Source organism: Amphiprion ocellaris, chromosome 17, assembly GCF_022539595.1.
Source record: "Amphiprion ocellaris isolate individual 3 ecotype Okinawa chromosome 17, ASM2253959v1, whole genome shotgun sequence".
Taxonomy (NCBI): Eukaryota; Metazoa; Chordata; class Actinopteri; family Pomacentridae; genus Amphiprion; species Amphiprion ocellaris.
In genome coordinates, this window is record NC_072782.1 from 9,865,714 (window position 1) to 9,890,445 (window position 24,732).

A 24,732-nucleotide genomic window follows, 5' to 3' on the forward strand; every position below is an offset into this window, starting at 1 on the left:
GCTTCTTCAATAGCCACTTTGGTGTGAAAGTGTTAAGATTCCTCTTGCATATTTTTAGGGATCAGAGGTCCATATTGTTGAAATGTACCAAAGCCAGTTCAGATACAGTGTCAGATCTTTATTTTTTTTTTGTTATATAACACATTTTAGTCGTCAAATTTCACATCCTATCAGTCAGTTGATGCATGTAGAAAGAAATCCTTGATGTAAGCTGAATTTAAATGAGTAAGACTGACAATCAGCAAAAATGTTCTCTTGTGTGCAGGTTGAACGAGCTCACCAGGTGGCCATGGTCCTGGACCCACAGCTGAAGCTGCGCTCAGTGCCGGCCTACCAGCACGAGGACATCATCTCTCGTGCATGTGAAATGGCTGCTGACACCAGGGATGGAGGTATGACTGGGGCTGGAGGTTCAGGTGGCGAGGATCGAGACACTGATGGCCCACCCACCCCTAAAATAAGCCGTATAGACGGAAGTGGAAACAATGGCGGCCCCTCGAGGGGATTGTCCTCATCCTGCACAGTGTCTGGTAAAGATGAGAGTCAAAGCCAAGTTAGACAAGAGATTTTTCAGTATCTGGCTGAGCCTCTTCTCCAAGGTACACCTGATCTCTTCCAGTACTGGAGCTCAACAGTAGGTGAGAAGTTCCCCAGGCTGGCTCGCCTGGCACTCTGGCTCCTTGCAGTGCCTGCTGTGGGCATACGCAACGAGTGTGTGACTGTGTGCGAGCAGAGCCTGGCCATGAAGAGGAGGCAGCAGGTAACTGCTGAGGAGATGAACAAACTCATTTTCCTTCGCTCTAACATGGGCTAGGAAGAAAAAACCCAACCAACCCTAAACAACCAAACCTTCACCTCCAACCAATGACTCAAGACTATTATTTATATACTGTAGATGTAGACCAACTGTAAACATAAATGTGTATGGACATTGAAAACCTCTCAAGACAGATATTTACAGAAAAACATTGTAAAGGTTGCAAACACCCATAAAACAATGCGGCTTATTACATATTTTGTATGGAGAAAGGACTGTTGTAAAGTACTGTGGACAAAATGTAGGGGTGGAACGGTAACTCAAAAGATTGTCCCGTTTGGTACGCTGCCCTCGGTTTGGGTTGCACACATAAGCAGGATGAGTTTGGTCTTGTCACAGCCAGTGATTTGAATTACTCCAGCCTAATAACTAAACTGCTACAAGGCTATAATGCTGTTATTCTCACTGGATGGCAACATTTTCAGGTTAAGTCAGCATTCATTGCTTGAAGCTACTGTCATAGACCTCTGAAAACAACCCTACCAGATTATGAAAGTTATCAAAGAGTGATGTAGCAGCAAAATATTGTTGCAAATACGGTATATTGTGGAATTTTTATTTTCATTGGTATATGACAAAAAAAAAACAAGTGATGAATCTTCACTGCCATTACTCCTCTGACAACTAAGTGCACTAGGTTTATGATTTCTAATCATGTATCACTGAAAACTATATTTTTCGACATTCAGCCACAGGTGATGGGCAGATAGCTGAGAGCTAAATCACTGCAGCTAATTTGATGGTTGCCTCAAAATGTAGCTGTGGAGGATTTACGTGCACTGGATGCGTATTTTTTCACTCAAAAGGGTAAAAAAAAGTCACTGATAGAATGTAAAAAAACAATTACATGATGCTTTCCTTTTCGTTTACTGTACAAATTGTAAAAGTAAGTCATTTGTTGAGATGCACTAAGAGGTCATTGCTGCTAGATACACAAGTCAAATTCCTAGACTTACACAGAAGAGCTTAAATTACGACATTCAACTTGAATTAAATTAATCTTCTGGTTACGTTTTATTGACAGTCGTACAAAGTTGAGCATCACATTAGTGGCCAGTTTTTTTTGATTGATTTTATTCAGCCTTATGTTGTAGCTGAATTGCACCCTCAAGGAATTAAACAACATGTTGGATATATATTCCTTATTTCATCCTTTTATCCGTCACAGTACAACCGAACTTAGTAACAACACAATGATAATATTATAAGGCCATTTTCACTTGCTTAATGACAGTTTCTAGTGCTGATAATTCAGGAATTCCACATCAGACTCTTGCAGTCAAATACAACTTGCATCTGTGCATTTGTTTTTACACACAGGACATATTGCCTGTGTATTAACCTCAGACTAACAGCAGTATTAACCAACAGCTTGCTAAGCTTGTAAGCAAGATATTAATACATAACTGCAAAAATCATCGTGTGTGTGTGTATACGTTTTCGAAGCTCAAATAGAGGATTTGCTCATAGGAAAGTTATTACCTTATTTATTATTCTTTCTACGTTTGTCATTCTAATAATAAACATTGTCTTCCTCATGTGAGCTACAATTTTTCCATTTTTAAGGCAATAAGCTTTAACACAGGGCATAGTTTCCAACTTTATCTGACTGTTCTCATGACACTCCTACAGTTATTAACCGTAAATTATCTTATGTTTGTGAAATCAATGGGATTTTCTCAGGAATGAGCACATCCAAGCAGGCACCGCCACTTTTCCTCACTGTACCGAAAAAGAAACCAAACTGTGACCTCAAGGCCGAGGTATGTACTGAACCGTGACTTTTGTGAAACGTTCCACCCCAAATACAGTTAGTGCCATTTGCAACAAACGAGAAAAGGAAACACTGAGGGTTTATTTTTTACAGCACAAAAAAAAAAAAACATTCAGCCAGTGCATTCACTAAAGTCAACACATGCATACTCATGAAGTCAAGTTATTTATTTTTTTATGGATTCTAGTATACATTTACTTGAGCTAATACCTCCTAAAATGACTTGGATGAATGGAGGCTATACTGTAAAAATTTGTTTGTTGCCTCTGGTACTAATTTGTCAAGTACTAGTTTGTTATCTCTGTTTTTGGGCCTTAAGTCTCTCTCATGCGATCACCTTAAACCCTAAAGTCAGAGCGAACATCATGCCTTTATATTGCTGTTTAATGGCCTTCTTTTGACCATCTTTTCTAAAGCTTGTAGTTTTGTTCTTTTTTTCCCCACTCCTGTAGACTCAAAGGTTGGAAACGGTGTCCTCTAGTGTTCAAATGAGGACTTTAAAATCATGCACAAATGTGGTATTTGGACAAGTGCTTTATTCATGTTGTCACAAGTTACAGAAAAGTTTAATTAACTGAGCATTTATGCTCTCCGTTCATAAAAAAGGTCAATAATTATTTCAACAACAGCACACCGAAACACAGGTATCCCCTGTATAAACTTTTACTGAAATGATGAATGATGTAGTTTAGAAATCACATGAAAGATCTTTATTGGGGCGAGACTCTCATTTGGATTTCGGTTCTAATAGTTGTTGTGCAGTGCAGTTAAGTGATTTGACTGCTCACTTCTTGTGTTTTGGGGTTTCTTTCACCTAAAGGCTTCATTACAATGACACTGAGAATCATAATATCAACAGTAAAATCATTTTTTTTTGTCATGTTGCCCAGCTTTAGATACAACTTAAGGTACGAAGTATTATTCTTTTTCCCTGTGAATATTTCCTTAATCATTTTAACTGAAGCCTATATGGTGAATAAATTTAAGCATCTGTTTCCTGTTTCAGCGTAATCACCTCTGTTTAACTTTACAGTTTTCAATAGAAAAATTGAGAGTCAGTGCTGTCAGAATCGTGACAGTTTAATCAGACGTAATGTTAAAGCGACTGTAATCAATAGGTTGTGAAAAGTAATGTTGGAAAGTCAGTAAATAAGAACTTTAAGGGCATCTGGGTGAACGTTGTGAGTATGAGTGCAAAGCCAAATATCGGATTATAGTCTTACTGAAACTAGAATCTTTTTGTCCGATAAAACGCACACGTGTGTTTCAGTTATACAACATTTGTCAGCTTTTGATGAAGTGGCATTAAAGGTATAAAACACCTAAATTACAACAATTACAGGTCAAAAGCTCTGCATCGCAAATAGTTTCACGACGACACAAGATGCTTTTTGATGAACTGTAGCTCTCCTTACCTCCAAGCTTTGATTTAGTGTTTCATAAATGCTTTTCTCTCCCTAATGGTTTCTTAAAATATTTGTTTTGTTTTTCTTTTTAATATATTTTGGTAATAAAAGAAAATTGCTGTAAATTTAAATTTAATTTTCTAAGTACCAATCCAATGTGTTACCTCAGTACTCGGAAAGTAGTGTTGTAATTTAAAGATTGAAAATTAGATATTCACACAAAAATTTAAGATTGGTCCAAGGAATAGTCAAAAAACTGTACATTGGTTTGTTGGTTTTACCGGTGATCTTCGACTGAACTGATGAAGGGATTCTTTCTTACATTTTTTAAATAAGTATTTTCAATAGGATATGCTCTGGGACAAAATGCCATTGTTGACGTAATGATGTCAACTTAATTTTACTTAGAAATAGCATTCTTTTTGTTGATTAAATAAGAATTATATCTAAGATATGCATGCTTTTAATAAGAGTACTGATATATAATGTTATAAGCCAGTGTTTCTCATCAGATGGAAATTAATCATACTGGCTCTGAGTTGATGTTACTTAAAGACGCTCATTAAGAGTCAGATAAGCGAACCCGGACTGAATTTGAACCTTTCAAGGTGGGAGTAGCTGTGCTGATCATGGGTTGGTGTTTATGGGTTGACATCATCCATTTTCAGAGGATGTATTATGTAAATACAAGAGAACTGCTGTTTTTATGCCACAAGGGGGCACCTTCATTTCAGAGATAAAGTAGGGAGCACCAATAACATTATACCTCTTTTTTCTACAGTAGCATTTCAAAAAGGTTTTGATATAATAGAAAACTCAACTTAGATACTGTTACTAGAAAACTGAAATCAGCTGTAAGTTTTATTTTGTTTCAGGATTTTAACTTATTCAGATAATAAAAAGTTCAGTTGTGAAATGTGGTATAAGAATGCTAACACGGAGATCTGTTCTGTTCAACTATGGATTCTAGTCTGTATTATCAATTCAGGTTAAGAAATTAGTGTTGCTTTCATCCTACTTTACAGGCATTTCTTCCTTTTTATACTCTGCTAAAATGCAAAAAAAAAAATATGTTTGATTCTATTCATTTTGTCTTTTTATCGCACTTTGGCAGCAGATTCCTGATTCAGATCTGAGTTGTCTTATTAGTAAACCTAATTTATACTTTTGTAGCAACACTATTTTTATATAATGGCAAAGAAAGGGTTCTGTGTCTTTTTTTTCGTTTCTCCTGTGTCATATATGACAGCGCTGTTCAATGTTTCTTGAATACATTACCCACTGTAGTATGTTACGTGTGAATAAACTCCAAATCTGTCAAACTGGTGTGTATGCAGTTGGAGATGTGGGACAGGGAGGATTATAAAGGAAATGATTTTAATCTATACGTTTTTGTTTTTAACCCCCTTGTTGAGGCGTGTATTCAAGCATTTGAGTAAAATTTAATTAAAAAGCTTCACTGCTGTCCTGAAACGTAGAGGTTTAGTGAATTGTCTAGAAAGCTTTAGAAGCTATTTGGCTATAATTCCTGTTAAAATGTTGCTTATTTTGAGTACGAACGAGGACTCCCACCCAGAGAGAAATGAGCTTTTCACAGTGGCTAAAGGGGGGACGGGGGGACGACGGGCCTCAAACACATGTAGAGAGAGAAGAGAGAGGGAAGGGTGGAGGTGGGGGTGAGAGGCCTTATATAAGAAAAGAGCGACTGAAGACTCGCATGGGGAGTGAATATACAGAGGCTGCTTTAGAAGTGCGTGCAAGGGTTCCCCGGGGGGCCACGGATTGGGCAAAAGAGCGAAGGGAGAGGGGAGGGAAAAAGCGAGCAAGTGTTCGGTCACTGCCTGCTGTCTTTGCTTCCTCCTCTCGCACCCGGGTCGGTCAACCCCCAAGGTGCAGCAGTCTGCAGCCATGCAGAAACACCCGTGCTCTTGTCTCCTCCGCTGCTCCCAACATGAGGGGGGCCGCCGCCTACCAAAGCCTAATTTGCAGCACATGCGTCCAACTTTGCTTCCCCCGCTCTTCCTCCCCTGGTCCACCAACCCCCTCACCCACACACACATATATATACACATATATACACACTACAACATATACTGGCCTCCCTTCCTCTACACCCCCACTGCTGAAGGTGACGTTTTTCCACTGGCTATTACTACAGTGACATGCTAAGTTTTTTGGGTTTTTTTGCTTACGGCACCAATAAGCACTAAGGGGAGCCGGCCCCTCATTTGAAGTCATTTAGAAAAAGGAAGGAAAAAAAACTGTAGGGAAAACAACCCACCCATTGGACAATTGCTTCCGTTTAGTTCTGGGTTACAGAGAAGTTGCAGATCAGCTCTTTTCTCCAGGAAAGTGAAGGAGTAAAGCATGTGGGGGTTGCTTTGCAGCTAGCAGCACACGCAAAAGTCGTACAAAAAGGAAAATGAGTTGTTCATTTTCACTGTTGCCAAGTTTTAAAATTATGATTTTACACTGTGGCTGCATTGGGAGTGTGATAAATGTAGCAGGGGGTTCCCTCTGTGTGTCAATATGTGGACACTAGGTGGCAGTATGTGGCTTTTTATCAGCCTCAGAGTGGATACCTGCACAATAAAATGCAATCCAGTCTGAAAACAGCATAAACAATAGACTAAATCATGCATTAGGGAAATTTGAATTGTTTTATACTGACACAAAGCTGTTTTTATTGTGTTCAACGCCTTTTTATAGGAAAATATGGAATACTATAAAGTTTTGGGGGGAAGGCAAGACGGTCGAATGTCATCCACTAATCCAAAACAGTATACACTTTAATTTTGGTTTGTGTATTTATTTTAATGGGGTCATGTACTTGCATAATAACAGAAATCTTCCCACAATGCAAAAACACAAATGTAGTTTTGTCACTTTATTGTGCTGCCTCTTATTTAAGTTTAACGTAAGTTTAGTGTCCAACATAAAAACATCAGCAATGTCTCCCTGCTTCATCCTCATGCTCTATCAGCAAAGATCCTTCAGAGGAACTACTTACAAAGGTTAAAGTTTGTTGCATGCATGACACAGAATGTCAGACTTTTACTATTATTTTTATATTACAGGGGTCTTTTGAAGTTTTCCATCCAGACGGTTTTGGAAGGAATCTGAACTACCTGGAAAAAAAAAATCCCTGATAGAAGGAAAACCATAAACCTCTCAGCCTGCCTCTATGTTTGCCAGCTTTGCTTTTATGTACTTGTCAGTGATCATGTTAACTTTTTCTCACAAACCCATTCAGCACATGAAGCTGACTGCTTTGCATTACCTGGAGAGACACATGTATCCGTCCAGCTACATTTACAGTAACACGGAAAGTTCTGTGGACTTCCTTTTGCCCTTGGCTGTTACACAACCCAAAGGGAGGCATCCAGGTTTCATTTTCCGAGTCCAAATCAGGTGGTGCCATGCAGCCTTGCCCCCACCTCTGGCTTTGACAAGGTTGGCACCTTCACCCCTGCCCAACCAATGGCCATCACAGCTGTCGCGACTTGTCTGCTCAGTGAGCATTGGAGGGACAGGGAAGGACAGGCGGAAGGAAGTGTTCACATCCTCCTCTCCTTGCCCTGTATGGAGGACCCGGTGGCACCGGCACTGTAGTTTCTCCTGCTCAGCAGGTGCAGACTTTTATCGGTAGTGACATGAATGTACAGAACTGCCAGGGCGCATCCACCCAGTTGCTGTCAGGTGTCGTTCCCGCTAACACTCCACCTAGCCCCTGACCTCACAGGCACCCGGCGTGCCTCCCTGCTCTGCTCCCTTTGCTCACCTGCGCAGACACACATATATACATGCACACACACCATACACGACTCACATTAAACTCTTCCCACACCAGACCGAAAAGATTGTGGCTTCTCATCCCTCCTAAAGCTACTGTGATCCACTAAAAGCCCTGCAAGATACAGTGTAAACTATACAAATTATAAAGACGACACACACACACACTGAGCATTTAGGTGTTTTTGTACTCCTATACTTGCAAAAATTGTGCTTGCGACGTTCTTTGTGAACCCACAGTCTGTGAGGCTGGTGGTGAAAAATTACAGAGCAGAATTAAAAATTTCACATTTAAGTCAGAGTTGGGAGAAAATGCAGACGTGTGAAAATGTGCTGTTTGACCCTTGGCTGGAGGAAGGCATGTGTGGTCACGGTAGGAAAAAGCAGGTCAAGGTTAAATTTGCTCCGTGGATATAAATAGCGGTTCAGCGATGTCCCCCTGATCTCACCATTATTATTTATTAATCATTGTCATGATCTGGGGAGCACATCCAGCCTCACCGTGCAGTTTCAGACAGCTGAGGACAGTGACAGGAGGAGGACCAGTATCTAACCCTGAATTTTAAGCCTTTACAGTGAAGTCTGGATATATTTTGGGGTTCGGTGAATCAGTCAGGACGTCATTGCCTTTTGTTAAACTGCTGTATTCAGGATTGCTGACGCTGGTCTTTAAATCACTGTTACTGCCAGAGTAGATTCTGTTTCTGACATGGCTGTCTTTTGTTAAGTTGTTTTTTGTTTTTTTTTTGCTGCATTGACTTAATTTCTCTATTCCTCTGTTAATTTGCACCAAGAGAACCTCAGGCTTGACAAGTAACATTACACATACCAATAAAATTGCTCTATTTGGCTGGGAAATTATTACAAAATGTCAGAAGTTGAAAATAATCAACTCCTCCATCTTGGCTCATTATACAAACGGTTCCTTCTGTTGCCGTTTTTTTTTCTGTCTTTCTTTGCACCCCTGTTTTGTAACTCCTCTGTAGTGTCTGTACAGTCTTCAGCTACTCAATCACTTCACCTTCTGCTGCACCTTTCAAACTTCTTCCCCTGAGAGTGAGTTGTTACACACAGTCCCCAGGGCTGTGTTGACAGCTCGCTAAGCTAAAACACGTACCACCAACGTTTACAACACGGTGAATTTAAATCAAGTTCATGACCTCACCTTCCATTTCCTCTCTTTCCTCCCTGTTTTAGCAGTTTGTCCTGCACTGCATCCAGCTGTTACCCAGTAACAAAAGAACACCTTTTAAAAACTCCAAATATGTTTTTTTTTTTTTTTTTTTTTTAAAGAATCTCTTAGCATTTCTTTGGGAACTTACACGCAACTAACTCTTAAACATTTCTCATCTTGCAGTATTTGCATCTTGTCTTATTACTTTTTCATAGAAATAAGTTAAGTTTTTTGATTCATAAAGTGGCGAAAAATAGATTTGAGAGAGATTAATATTTTATTTACTTTCAGTCTGTGCATTTAACTCTCATACTTTTTCTTTATTGTCTGCAATGTTTTAACCTGAATAACTTAATGATTTCATTTCTTTGGCACCAAACAGTGGTTACCTGTCTGTGCCACTTCCTGTACATTTTAAAATAAGACTGCTGAAGCGTAAATGGTTGAAAAAACGACCGAAGATAAATAAATCATGTTTAAAAGTTGATGTAATTCTTCCATCTTTTATATTTGATTGCATTCTCTTTGTATGTAGTTTCTTTTGGTTTCTCTGTGTTGCGGTACTATCAGATGGGGTTCTTCAACAAATTTCCTTTTTTTTATAATTGAAAAATGACTGTAATGTGATCCAAAGCTAACACAGCAGCGAAGTGACTGTAGTTTTGTGAATGACTCCCTCCTCCTGGCACTTAAGTATATTGTGCTACCTGATTTTAGAGCATTCAAATTGTATTAAAAACCTTTTAAATCTGTTTTATTGCCGCATGTCATGACTGTGTTGTTAAGATACTGCCCTTAGTTTTAAAAGAATTATCTTTCACCGCAGAACAGCCCCGCACAGCTCACCCTTTATGCTTGGCTCCCCGCCAGCTAATGTCATGCGAAGCGTTGCTCTGGGGCCGAGGTAAAGAAAGCACGTTTTTAATGATTTAGCATTGAGTGCCTTTCTCTTCTATATTCCATCATCTCATTTCTATGATTTGTAACTACTTGGTAGCTGGAGTTATTCCTTGGGGAGAATAATTCCTGGGCACAGAAGCAGACACTCAATTGAAAATACACACTGGGCAATTTTAATTTGAGAGGATACTGAAAAATGACACATTTATTAAGCCTGTTTGATAATCAAAGCTAATGGATCATTTCAATTTTCTTAACTCTGCAAATGCTAAAAGGCTGCTTGTGTCTTCTAATTTGGAAATGTGAAATGAGGTGATTTATATTTAAATGGAAGTACGCTTTGTGGTTGTACATCATGATTGTTTGAGTTATTTTAAAAGAAGCAACGTTTTCCCACTGTTAAGATGAATGTGTGCCTATACAAATATTAACCTTTATTTGAAATAGTTCACAGCGCTAAAGAAGATGAAGATGGCCAGGGCACGTGTGTGTTATTGCCATGTGGACTACATCACCAGATTTAAATCTTCCACAAAGCAACCACAGAAGGATGCTGGAGCATTACAGGTGCATCACGATGCTCCTTGTTGCTCATCAGTGTCCTCCACAATGTCATTCTAAACTGAGGGGGGAGAAAAAGACGTTTGTGGAATCTGTTCAGCAGGGCAGGCTTGTTTACATTCTCCCTTTTCTTACTCCTCCCAATTCTTTCTGACATTCTTTTTGCTCTCAATCCTTTGTTTAGATGGAAGCCGGCATCCCATTGGTGGAAGCGAAAAGACAAGTTGATTGATCAGGCCGGGGGGTATTGATCAATCTGATCCTCTGCCGTGACCCTTGACCTTCCGATTGACAGCAGCCTCTATAATGAGGCCTCAGAAAAGAGACCGGAGCACAGGGGGTTTTGGGAAAGGCATCTGTGGGGAAAAAGAAAGAAGCCCAAGGGGATGGGTAGTGTACGCGCTCACAGCCCAATCAACTTGGTGCCATTGTTACATTGCAGTGCCCTCGATAACCCCAATTTGCATAATCGGCTTTTGCATTGTTTGGCCCAGACACATTAAGGTGCGGCATTGCATTGTTGACTGCAAATCAGCACGTGCCCATTGTTTGCTCATCTCGACGTAGCATTATGCATTGTTGACTTATGCCGCAGCATGTGTTTTTCTGCTTACTGACTTCAGCATTGTACCAAGCACACTGGGCTGAACGCATTATGTTTCCTTTCCCAGCATCGTGGTGTTTACACTGCTGCCGCATTGTTTACGGACTTCACAAAGAACTTTGGTTACTTAAAACACACGCAAAGAGCGCGAGGTGGAGGAGTTCTTTGCAAAGTCCACTGCATTTTGTTAGCGCTGTTTACCGAGCGCATTCTAGGCATTCTTGCCATTTTTGTCTTGGGTACAGCTACATCTCTACTCTAAGATGGTGACCTTGGCTAACACGCTACACACCAAGAAAGCGTCCTACCTACTGACCATCCTGCAAACAGCTGACGCAAGAATATGTAGAATATGTCGTCGCGATTCAACACAGACACCAAAAGGAACACTCCTTTTAATGTAATTGCACAGCTAGCTATGATTCACGCTAACACACCAAGGATATTTGCCTGTACATGTATTAAACACAGTCTCCCTGCCTCCCTTCTGCAGCTATTTCCATTTTTTTCAAAGTAAAACACACCTCCATCAACCATCTACAGTCTATTCAAACACAGTCACACAGATAAACACTCATATACATATACGGTACAGGGCCACAACACTGGTGCCACTCCATGATTTCTGATGCTTTATGAGCATTTGGCACATAGTTTTTCTTTTAGTGTTCACTTTTCAGTGTAAATATTGCCCTGCCAATGAAACACACAACCTCAAAGATATTGAGCAACAGGGCTTGGTTGTATTAATAAAATTTTAATAGGTGTGAAGTTCTGACTAGTGCCCACAAAGGATACTTGAGGGATTGTTGACTTTGTTGACTGGTCCTTGTGTTCGGCTCGTTCAGCTTTTGACAGCCTTTAATTTAGTTTTCTTGCATGTACTATACTGCTCAGTAGCACATATATGCATATTTTGTGTTGAAAAGGGACACCCACTGGTTTCTGTAAGGACTCCTTAATGTTTGTTACTATTTAAATGGTTGCTGTGTATATTCTGGTTTAATTTGTCTTGTCCTGTGTTTTCTCTTTCTAGTGCTTAACAGAGCTTCTGCACCGAGACAAATATACGTGGTAAGTTGGTGAATGCACATCATTTTTTTGTTTATTTGGTATGATATTTAATATAATTTATATCAATCATGCAAAACTATTGACTATAAAGTCTATATTTTCTGTATTTTTACAACCATTACTGACAGGAATATCCCTGTATGTATTCAAAAACAAAAATTATATTTGCGTTCCAATTAATATAGCTCTTGATTTTTAGCAAATGTGGGAGTTGACGATAATTAATCTATTTTGGATACATTCTGTTTAACCCAGATTAGCTTTAAACACATCTATCCTGTATGTTATCATTTAATGATGCTGATAAACCTAAATCTTATTTCATATCAAACAGACATAGAGCAACATTTGCATTTATCTGGAATCTGATTAAAGTTCATTGGTCATTCTCACTCTTTTTTCTTTATCTTTTTTGCTCTGTTTTGGTCCCCACCATGTCTTGAGGAAAATATTCATCTCAAATGCTGCACTAAGTTCAACTAACTTTGTCTGTTGTTTGGTACTCAACAGGTACTTTGGATTTATCTGCAATTTTTCTCTGCCTACTTCATTAAAAGGTGGCACATAACACTAAAGTTGTGCTTGTAAAAACAAAAGCATGCCATCTGTTTCACATATTAAAGCAAAAATATTGTGTAAAGCAGCTTTAGAATATAGGATTAGTTACTGTATATGTTTTAAACTATTTGATTAAGATTGAGATGAGGTATTTGTTGTTGGATATTTAGTTTTAATATGAACAAAGAACTTCATGCAAACATTTTCATGTACATCTCATGGGAAAATAACTTCCCTTTCTTTCTCCCTTCATCTTACATTTTTCCCATTGCATCAGATTTCCTAACAAACGTAAATCAGGCCTGTTGCAACCTCTACTCGACTGTACAGTAGGTGTTGAAAGGACTTTCTGTAATGTGCTTTAATCTGCAACTCTCCAAATGCCACAAGTGCCCACCCAATATACAGCCTATTTTTTGCCAGTAAAGGAGGGAACGTGTAAGTTTTAGTTCAGCGAGTTCAGCGTGTGAAGCTCACACTGCAAATTTCACTAGTGTGAAACACGGAATGGGTGTTGCATGGATTTGGTCTTTGCACTCTTCCTCAGATCTTTCCTTGCCTTAAAGCAAGTCTTTGTCACCGTAAATGTTTTTAATAAGACCAAGCCATTTTTCTTCCAATGGTCCATATCCCATTCACCTTACCAAACATTTTTCCAGTCTTCCTCACCCAGATGGATCAGACTACCTCAAGCAAATAGTTTCAGAAATCTTCCAAGAAATAATTTCTTTCCTTATTCCTTTCTTGGAAAGCATTCATTTTCTGCCATCATTTGGTGAACCGGGGGCCTGCGCCAAATTGTTGTCAGTCCTGGGGGCTTGATGCCTCAACCTGGTTAATACCACTGCAGAAACCAGTCTACTTTGTGTTTTTATGGACAAGCGTCACTGCAACTGTATTTCAAGTAGGCAGGCTAATGAGCTTTTTAACCATCTCCATATGGACATGCTCTAAAGTCTAGACGGAGGGGCAGTAGTGGTGGTAAGCGGTGGTGTGCTGACTGTGCCGTACTCTGCACCCCTGCACATATAATTCTTCCCCACAAGCAGCAGAGTTAAACCAAGGGCAAGCCTTGGTTGCCATTGGGGACCCATAATGGGTTATTGTTTACCACACAGCTCACAACAGCAGCTAAAATCCAGGATGTGACGATGATGAGGCACACACTGCTCATGCACATTTACATATGTGGGCAATAATGTGACGAATGATTCTGCATTTCCTTTACTGAAGCATGTAGCTGTTACTTTAGGAAAGAAACGGTGGTAAGAAAAGCTACAGAGAAAAGAAGCCATCCTGCTGTCCTCTTACTTTCTGTTGCTCTATAGCTGCAAGCTATAACTAATAAATGATGTTGCGCTAGGATAAGGGAAGATAAAGGGGCAGGCTGGAGGGTTCGGGAGGACAGGGATGACATATAGAAAAAAAACAGACTAGAATGTAATAGAACATAGCATAGTGATGCAAAATGCACTTAGGAGGGATGATTAAATTACACATATAAAACTAGGACATAACCATGTGCCTGAGTTAATTTTTCCCTCCATTCTGTGACCTAAAGTGATCTACTATCTAACTTAAAGCAATTCAATTTGCTGTGATGAATTAATGTAAATTACGCAGAAAATTCACCACATAATAAAATTAAACAATTGGCATTTTTTTCATCAACAAAAGCATCCCAACGTATTGATTTTCCTCTATCACATAAGACGGCAATCTGACCACTCCCTACTATGAATAGCATTTCACGTGCCATTCTGCCGCTACTCTGATTATGTTTTGATTATCCACCCATAACACAATAGCAGTCTCTATTTTCTGTGTCCATATATAGTATGCCACTGTCCGGCTGAACTGGCTGCCCCTTCAATGCTAAGCGCATATAAATGACAGCTGTCATAAGCATTAGGAGAGATTAAACCTGATTTATGCGAGTATATACATTTTCTGTAATCTTTCTAATATTCTCTGTCAAAGTAACAAACAACACCTCCATCTCAGTTTGCACATCTCTTGTTGGGAAGTGCTTTCCTTTGACCGGGAGCTGCGTGCATGCCGGTTTTCATGGAATCGCAGAAAATTCGACCTGGTATGTGTTTGTAGGTACTATGGGATTATACTCTTAAGGGTTTTAATGGGTATTCTGTAACGGTATTATATTTAGAGAGAGCCATCACCTTACAAGGTTCTGGCCACTATTATGGAATCCTATTGTCACTACTGTTTTTTTTTTTTTTTTTTTAACATCTCTCAGCCATTCCCTCATATTTACTGTAAACCTAATCTGCATTATTCTATGTGTTATCATTGTTGACGCTCCAGCGTATATCATTTTGCTCCACAGATCATCCACAAAAAAAAAAAAAAAAAAGCAAAAGCATTTAGGTTTGCACTTTAGAACCTCTACAGTCACAGATTAAGCTGGATGCATTAATGGATTATGGGACAATGTTTTTTTTCCTATTTGACTTCTCTACAGTCACTTGGATGACGTAGCGGGATTATTGCACAATGCTGCAACCACTTTTCTCTAAACAGAAGTGATAGGAAGACTGGCAGCGGTGGCGTCACCACGAGAAGAAAGAGCTGAAGTTTGAGAATGCTTCTGCTTATGTTAGATGCAAATGAAAATTTTAAGATTTTCTCTTGAAAATCTACTCACTAAGCCTTTCTGATGTCCATGGCACATGCTCATATTTTACCCAACTCACCAATCTGTTACTTTTAGACTGCACAGATGTAATCTCTCAGGGTTAAAAGTGAGTGACAACAGGGGGGAAAAGCCAAAAAGTGTTTCCTCAAATTCAGATGGTGAATGCAGATAATCCTAACAGTGTCACTTCCAACTCTTTATGTTATACTAAACTTGCAGTTTGCAGTTAGTACAGTAAATGTTTCTCAGTTTGTGTTAGATATCTTTCATTTTGCATCTTGGAATGTATGTTTGTTGTGGACATTAGAGACCAGAGGTGGTGATTTGAGTAGTTTCTATTTTTTACACTTTCAACTGAATTAGAAAATACATGTCATTTATCTAATTCAGTCACTGTTCCACATATCTTTTGTGCACTATCTGTTTTTTTTCTCTCATTTTGTCATGACCGTGTCAAAGGTTTGTGCCTGTCCAGTTGCTTTATTCACTGCTGACCCTGATTGATCTCAACATGATGCGTCCCTGAGAGCGACATGGTGGTTTCTGCCTTATGGACTAACTCAGATTTGCAGTGGGATTTGCAGAATTGCACATGGGGCCCTGTGACACGAACCGTCACAGGTCATTGGGTTAAGACGGGATGTTGCCTTCCTAGACCATCAAATCCAGGAATAACTGGGAATCGGCCTGTTTCAAAAAGGAGAGATACTGTGACGCTCTTTTACGGACAAATGGAGGGCCAGGGAGGCGCACAGTTTGAACTTTGAGCATGGTGATTGGTCTGTCACCCGAGGGGCTGGATGGTGGGTGCAAGACTGTACTAAAACAATTCAACTCAATCTCCTTGCATAACAGAGGAATGGTGAATGACCTTTATGTGAGCATGCTTCACACATAAAGGTCATTCAATCCCCCTCCTCCGCCCCTCAGATCCTTGCAGTCTGTACATAGTGTACCAACCTGAGAGGATGCTGACTGTAAGATATTAGGTCATCTTTTCTGTCTTCAGCACTCATGTTCCTTTACAGAGGGAGTGGGAGAGAGAGTCTGATCTTAGGGGAAAAAGTGAAGAATTTAATTACATGACTGGAGAAATCTTTCACCTTCTGTCAGGATACTCCAGCACCTTAGTGGCTTTGCATTTCCATATTGCTTCACTTTTAACTTCTGATACTCCATATATTGCAATAAAGCACGCTGCAAAAAACATTCAACTTTTAAACCCAGATGTATGTTACTGCTGAAAAGCTATATAGGTCAACTGAAAAAGAAAGATTTTAACACAAGCTGTGAATCAAAAATGAGCAGTCTCATAAGAGTGAGAGATCTTTGACACAAGGTCCCCCCCAAAAAAACTTTCACAAAGGAGGGGAAAGTTGTCACACAACTAAATCCAAAAGGAGAATGTGTGTTGACAATGTGTCGTTAAGTTATCTGCCGTCTCCTTTGAAAAGATTTAAATACGTGGTCCATGTGAAACTCTGCTTGCAGCAACTTTCAAGGTCAAACACCCCTCAATATGTCATTTCCCCCCCGCTGGAGACACAAAAGGAAATATGTGGCCCAAAAAGTCGCAACACCATATGAATAAGAAAGCAAATATTTAATGTTTGTTCCCCTCTTCTCTTTATGGTAGGTGGTAAGTTTTGGCTGTCTAAACACACATTTACAACAAACAAGTGGAGGAGAACAGAGAGGAAACACTGACATTCCAGCTGACTGTCTCTATGGAAAGTCATTAAAGGTAAAGCCATTCTTTTTTTTCCTCTGTGTGTCAAAATAGTCTCGGAGTAACAGTAAAACTCACCAAAAGCTTGTTTTCATTTCACTCAGCGGCTAAGACCTACGGGAGACTTCGTCACCGGTCTCAAAGGCTCACAAATCGTAACTGAGAGCATGGTTTGAAACTCACATCCATCAAAAGCGACGGTCAGTAAACAGTAGTACGTGTGAGTCAACCTGAAACTTACAAATCTCTTACATTTTTCCTTTCACATGCCTTTGACTTGGAGAAAAGAAACAAAACCCCCAGTGTGGTAGAGGTAATTTGGGAGAAATTTAAGATTAGAATGAATTGAGCTGGTCAGATTTTAACAAACATGCACAGGTGAACTCGCATCAGTGCACTTTTTGCTCATTTTGTGGTCAGGAAACTCTAAACTGTGGCTTTTAAATCAGGAGAAGAAGAATGGACGTTTGATCCATCAAATTAAGTTAAGTAAATATGGGACAGGAACTGCTATGACTTTGTCATTGTTCTCCCATTACTGCTTTGATCTACTGCTTACTTCACTTGAAAATTGCTTTAATGGGAAGCATGACTTTGACAGGGACGGATACTTTCAAAAAATACGTCGTCCTTTGCTAAAGTTAAAATGGAACAAGTGAGTAACCTTTCGCATTGTGCACACATTATCTATTTATCTGTCTGTCTGTCTGTCTGTCTGTCTGTCTGTCTGTCTGTCTGTCTGTCTAGACTATAAAGCATAAAAATACACATTTTGATTTGAAATTCAGGCCAAAAAAATGTACTTAAATTATGGAAAACCTGTGTATTTAATGAGATGGTATATCCGTCTATATAAAATCACTCTTTCATAGTTTTAAATACAATATAAATAGAAAAACATTGCAAAATAATCTTGTGTTATTGCTCAGATATTATATATTTGAGCTACCTAGGCTGTATAATAATGTACAATTTGAAAATACTTCAAATTGATGAGTTTCATAATCATCTATTCCACTAAGCTTTTATATAATGCTTCATTTTTGACCATGTCAATGCCAGAATCTGTGTCTATAAAAAACATATCCAAATTTCAACAGGGACTTTTCACTAAAAAACGCCACAGATTGGAATAATTCTTCCCCTCAGCCTGACTCCCAACTGCTCTGTTGTGCTCTTGGACTTGTGGAAATGTTGGATTGTTTAAATTGTAACCGCTAGAGGGATACATATACGCCTTCCAAACTCCGTAAACACCATCCTATCACTGTGTGCCATGGAGGAGAATTACCGTCAGTGAGAGTTGCCTACCTGTGTGACTTCCCACCATGAAAAAAAAGCGCACACACACATACACACACATACACGCTCTCAGCCCCGGAACATTTGAAGCATGACTTGTTCTTTAAAACACTTTGAGAGTAACTGCCTCTAAAAGCGGACGGCGAGCTCCGACTCCTCCAAGTGTATCTGCTCCAGGCAATCAATGAGGACCGCGATGGTTACTACTTCTGCAGCTCTCTGTCCCTCTGTCTCTCCTTCGCCTCTCCAGATATTATAGTGCATTTCAACTTTTGTGCAGAACATACAGGCAAAAAAAAAGAAAGAAAAAGACAAGAAAAGGAAAAAAGAGGGGGAAGTTTTTGGATTTCTTAGTTTTTGCTTTTTTTCTTGTTTTTTTGCGCACATTTTACCTCTTGTTTCCTGTAAAATAAATATGAGAGGTCGCTTTGCTGTCACTTTTCTCTGGAATTTAATAGGCTGTGTGCCATTTCTTATGCTGTTTTACGGGTAGGATAAGGAAACAACAAAAAGGTGTGACAAGAGCTTGGCGGACAACTGTGGATTTCTGCGAGTAACTCCTACCGTCCAAAGGGGATGAGGGGGGCATCGGCCGGACCCCCCTCTTGATTGATTACTTATTAGTCATCCCTTTGGCTAAATGGGACCCACTGAAAAGGCACCGTGGAACACATACATGAATCAAATATTCCTGTGTCCCCTGAATGTCTCCAGAGTAGTTTTGCTTAAGAGAGGGGGTCGTGGCTTAGCATTATAAAGAGGGAAAAACAGCATAGCTTTATGGGTTTATTTAGACAGTTTCTACGGTTTGACATTCTACCGCTGTAAAAAACAGAGAAGGAAAAACTCGAGAGGATCCCAAAGAGAAGAACATTGTGGACATATTTTTTTGTAGTTATTCCGTTGCTTCTTTATTTTTTTATTTTTCCAATTTTTTTTTCCCACCTTCTTGTTTTAAATATTTTTTTGCCATTTCCTCTCCCGAAAAATGAAACTTTGGACATCACCCTGGGTGTCTTGCCTGGTGATTCTCATCTTGTGTTTTGGATCAGATTGCGGGACAGTCCGGCGAAAGGGGAGATCCAAGAGGGAGTTGGTGCGCATTAGGGAGGCGAAAGCCACCATCCCAGGGGCTTGTGCCACACGTCTGCCCCGGGGCAAACGCTCTTTGCCCGGCTTGGAGCGACGGGTGCTTCGGCAGCGCCGGCGCTCCTCTCAGGCGGAGGAAAACTCTCCAGACCGGGGGAAAGCTGTCTATTTCACCGGCAGGGGAGACCAGCTCCGGCTGAAGCCCGGCGTGGAGATACCCAGAGGCAATTTTACTCTGGAGATGTGGATCAAACCGGAGGGAGGTCAACGATCGCCCACAGTGATTGCAGGTAAGGATAGTGCACACATCCTCCATCCTATTGTCAACTCCTTTTATTAGTCTAACTCCAAACTGGCCACAGAATGACACCTAAACATGCAAACGTTCAGTGATTTATCCCAGTGTCATGCAGTCTATCAAACAAAGCAAATGCAGTTTCAGCGAGTTGAAAATGAGTTCATCTATCAGACTAGACAATGATGTAATGCTCTGAAAAGTGCAGCGGATATTTTAGGTAGTGCAACTACAGGGTCACTGAAGATTTTGATCACATTTAAGTTTGCCACCTTACGCACAGATAATCGCTGCGGTTGAATTTCCCGATTTTTTTTTTTTTTTTTTTTTTTAGAAAATATATTTTCCCCCCACTTTGGAATGTGTCTGAATTGTGATGATAAAATCCTAAATGAGGGATATGTTCAGCAGATATCGGCTACCGCATCATTTGACCGGCAGCTGATGTCACCGTGCGTAAAAATGTAATTTCTCTGAACCTACTTGGCTATTTTAAAGCTATGATGTAATGGCCAAAACTTTGTGAGCGAGCACGTCACGTCAGGCACAAAAGCGGCGGAGATTCGTTGTATGTGGAGGCGCTCAAAGCACGCAGCTCCAAGCCGCAAGCTGGAGTGTATGCGTGTGTGTGTGTACATACGTGTGTGTGTGTCCCACCTCTCCACCCCCCAAACCAAAAAAAAAAAAAAAAAAAAATCGACACCTTTGGATTGGCTACCGGAGTTACGAGACAGGACCGAGAAGAGATCCAGGGTTTCCCCGCTCTTCTTGCGGGAAAAATGTTCCTGCTCGTGTTTGTGTGCTGGTGGCGCGCTTTTTTTTTTCTTAACGCTGTTGTGCATGGTGTCTCCAAAGGGGAAAAAAACGCATGTGCGAAATCACCATCACCGACGAGTTAAAGGCACAATCAGATAGTGATGGTGCGTCTCTGTCCGAGCAGAGTTGGGAAGACGTGTGCCTGCAAGGGGGGGAAGTTGGACAATTGGTCATCTGTGCGCACTGCTCGTCTGCAGCCGTGCGTAAAGGAGCACCAGAAACGCGTTAAAACTGCATCCTTTGTTTTGACCAATGGCGCTTTTGTGCATTACAGTATTGGATAGTTTGGGTTTTTATTTTGCTTCTTTTCCTTGCCGATAGGGAGCGTTGCATACACAACTGCTACAGTACTTGTGCAGATGGCTGCCTTTGAACTGAACTGAACTGAACTCAGTCCTCCTCTAGCCTATGCCAGCCTGCACGTTTGGGGACTTTTATTGACCAGTATAAGTAAATTTACGCGCTCTGTTACTTTCTATCAGCCTCTCATAACAGCCTTCCCCCCCCCCCCATCCACACACAAATAATTATTTGTGTGCATGAGTGTGTGTGTGGAGATACAGTACACTTTTAGGTAGTGGGAGCCAATTGGCAGGGATATGCTGTGCAAAACCAATCCCTTGTAAGAGTCTCAAACTGGAGGAGAGGAGGGGGTGAGAGGGTCTGTTGTGACCTGAGTGACTCCTAGATTTTACAGAGGATGAACACGATAACAAGAACATCTGTACAGTATAATGCAATCCAGCACGAAAGTAACACAACCTCCATATTGACCACGGAGTTGAAAAAATACCTCCTTGACACCGTCCTAACGGGATGAACCTCACAGGCTATGCAGATGTGTCCCATAATTTCGTACAGGTGTTGTTGTTGTGCCCCCCCCAACCTTGTACTGACTTCTGCCCACTAGATACCTTTCGTGCGTAATCCTAACTGTTCATTTTTCAAAATTTGCTCCCCCTTCAGTGTGCAAGAGAGGGGACGTAAAGAAAACAAATATGATTATCAAGCAAATTCAATAGACTAATCTTTTAAATCCAATTCGGACCTCAAAAATCCCAGCGCCTCTAAAAACTGCTCCATCCCCTTGTTTTGATCCTGGCAGTGTTGTTTGCAGCAGCTGTTTTCTTTTTGAACATGTTGTTTTTGTCCAATGCTATTTCTCTTTATCTCGCTCCTTTCATTCTTTCATGCTTTCTTTTCATCCAGATTTCAATTCCCCGCTTTTGTTAAATGGTGCCTTATGGTGTTGCAAGTCATGGCACCATTATCCAACCTGGCCAAGCTCTGTGTTACGGGGCCCTCTCAGATCTTAATATCAGAGCTACTGCTTTGTGTAGATGGAAAACCTCCAATGATGATGACTTGTCCCTGTTTCAGTTTCACAATATTTACCATATTTCACTGAGACTTAATTTCTACACATGCACCAGCTTGCTAAACAAAACTAGGAGGTTACTTTTGCATGCTTAATCAGTTTTGGTGACGTTGCCTCTTGAGCACACACAATCATTCTGACTGGGATGTCGGCCAAAATGTCTTCATTTAGGACAAAGCGATAAATGTACACTTGACATATAAAGCGGAAGCTTCATATAACTCACATTTAAAACTGCATTTTCTAGTTAGGTAATGTAACTCTAGTTGTTCAGTAAGTTGACTTTTGCTTACCAACTCCTTGGAGTTGGTAGAGAGATTTGGACGCTGTCTTTTTACACTGCTTTTGGGTGTAAAGAAAATGCTTAAGAATCCATCGCTGTTGTTTTATTGTCTACGGGTGACGGATCAAGCCATTAGTGAAAATAAAGTGCGGACCATATTGGGCCCTTTAAATGAAGCCAAAAGGCAGAAATTGTGCTGTCCTTCGCCTTCATCCCCCAAGTTTGGCAGTTATATGCAGTCAGAATTGACCCAAGGTTGAAAAACATTTGAGCCATAAGAGACAGTGTCCATACACGCACACCTTTATACACTTTATATGTACACACCCCCACACCCATCCACACTCTTATTCATAACTACACAAGCAGGACATCAAATTCTATGTCCAAATGTTATACAAGCTTTGTTGTGCATATTAGCCATTGTAACCGAGTCATGTTGGGTTGTCCCGCATCAAAGGACGAGGAAAATAAATTACAAGGGGAGTGGAGGCTTTCTTCCATGACCTGCTGGAGACAATAATATGCAGACATTGGCAGATAATTGCTGTGATAACAGATATATCTTGTTGCTCTCACTCAGTGTGATGGTACACACAAAAATAACGTTCAGAAACCAATTTTTGCCTGTTTAAGACTTTTGTCATGGGCAGCAGTTTGACCTTCTTGTTTAATTATAGTCAAATATGAAGAGAAAGATGAGTAATCTTGAGATCATACCTAATTACCTGCCAAGTGGTTGGCGTTTGAAGAGGGGTTGAGGACTGACTTTATTAGTTATTCTCAGCAAACATGACCTCAACTAGGACTTTAGGCTTCGCAGTTTGAAGCATTATTACATTCATGCATGATGAGTGTTTGGAAAAGTGTTGCTGAACAGCCCAAAATTCAGATGAGTGGCTTTGCATCTAATGGGAAGGTTGTCTATGATGACAGTGTCATAGGCTAAGTAACACTGGTGGAAAAGTGGTCTTACTTTACATCATGTAACATTCAAAGGCATGTTTAAGTGCAGCGATTGGCAGATCATTTAGGACTCATTATAACCACCATTTGGTTGAATGAATTCAGAGTGAAACTTGACAGCTAAATGTTTGACGTCAAGGATTTTAATCTCCTAAGACCTGGCGTCCACAAAGATGGACATCTTTTTTTTTTTTTTCAAATAAAGCATATTGTTCACAATAATAATAACAGCAGCAACAGCAATAATAATACAAATAATAATATACATATAAATATAATAGAAATGTAACAAAATATAATAATTGGATACTAGATATTATCTGATTATTATATTTATTGGTAACTCTGTACCCCAAATAGCTAGAAGAAATCTAAAATGTAAGCCCAACCAAAACTCGGGTCTTAGTAGGCTACAGTGGTGGGATGACATTTTTACAATTAATATTCTTGTTATATTCATTAAGTTTGTTTCTAGAATATTAATGGAATTTTCCATTGTCTACTCAGGGAAATCGCTGGCGGTCACTTTGGTAGGACTATGAAAAGTGCCTTTCTTTGACCTTTAAGATCCAGAACAGTTCAAAAGTAAACTGAGTCTTCATTGTTCCCTTCCTCCCTGCTTTTTATCAAGTCCTTGTGACATTTTTCTTTGTGTGTGTATGTGTGTTTTTTTACCTTTTCTTTTTTCCTGAGTGTGTTTTCATGAAAGAAGACAAATGGCAAGTGCACGGAAGGTTGCTTTTGAACCTGATGGGAATGGCGCTCGAGTATAGCGTGTGCACATGCAAATCCCTTTGTGTGCATTTTCTGCATGAACACAAATGTGTACTCCAGTGTTTCAGTTTGTCTGTGCAGATGGGCGTGTGCGTATTTGTTCATGAGAATGTATATATGCATGTCTGCATAAGTATGTGTATATGTGTGTGTAGGTGTGTTTGTGCTTGAGCCCAAGAAGTCACAGTGTTGGGTCTGGAAAAGTGTAGCGTGTTAGATTAATTGAGCATGGCAGAATTATGACAGCTGTTTACACTAGGAGCCCTACGAGCATTTTAGCACACCTTTTAGCCTTGAGTGCACTAGCTGACAGATGGAAGGCTTTTTCCTTCCACTGTAGTGGAAAGCCTGAAAACGTCATCCACCAAAGGACTGACCTTGACGCTGAACCCAACCCTCACTCTTTGAACATTAGTCCATTGAAATACCAAGTTAATGAATGCATACTACAGTGTGCATCTAATTAGAAACAGGTCAAAGTTAGCAAGATGTCTGTGCAATCACCATTAGCTGGCCACTTACTGCAGGCTCGGGTAGCCTAATCGATGGGGAACAAAGGCATCCGAGTACACAAGTGCGTTGAGGCAAAGATGTGCTTATCACTGTGATAATCAGCTTTCAGCCTATAATAAAGGTAAGGGACACAAATATGAAGGGTGTTTACAGGAATTTGAAGCACCGATCCTGACACCAGCTGTAAAGGACACTTCATACCCTCATGGGCTGAGTGTGCTGGTCACAGATTTAGTATCTCTTTGTGGAAAGATAAAATTGCCTGAAAGCT

The 24,732-nt window shown here is 40.2% G+C and overlaps 2 protein-coding genes across 8 annotated transcripts in view; both read left to right on the top strand.

The window, feature by feature from the left end:
- znf618 (zinc finger protein 618) overlaps positions 1-5,319 on the top strand; it is a 36,914-nt gene extending 31,595 nt beyond the window's left edge. For all 6 annotated transcript variants that reach the window (XM_035955854.2, XM_035955851.2, XM_035955853.2 and 3 more), the window contains one exon: positions 266-5,319. In XM_035955854.2, coding sequence (XP_035811747.1) covers positions 266-814 — 549 coding nt within the window. In that variant the 3' untranslated portion in view covers positions 815-5,319. The remainder of the gene's footprint in view (positions 1-265) is intronic.
- A 13,064-nt stretch (positions 5,320-18,383) lies between these two features.
- pappaa (pregnancy-associated plasma protein A, pappalysin 1a) overlaps positions 18,384-24,732 on the top strand; it is a 95,989-nt gene continuing 89,640 nt past the window's right edge. Inside the window, exon 1 of one of the 2 annotated variants that reach the window (XM_035955855.2) lies at positions 18,384-19,726. In XM_035955855.2, the coding sequence (XP_035811748.2) occupies positions 19,336-19,726 (391 nt within the window). In that variant the 5' untranslated portion in view covers positions 18,384-19,335. The remainder of the gene's footprint in view (positions 19,727-24,732) is intronic. The other variant, XM_023287300.3, reaches the window with a different exon arrangement.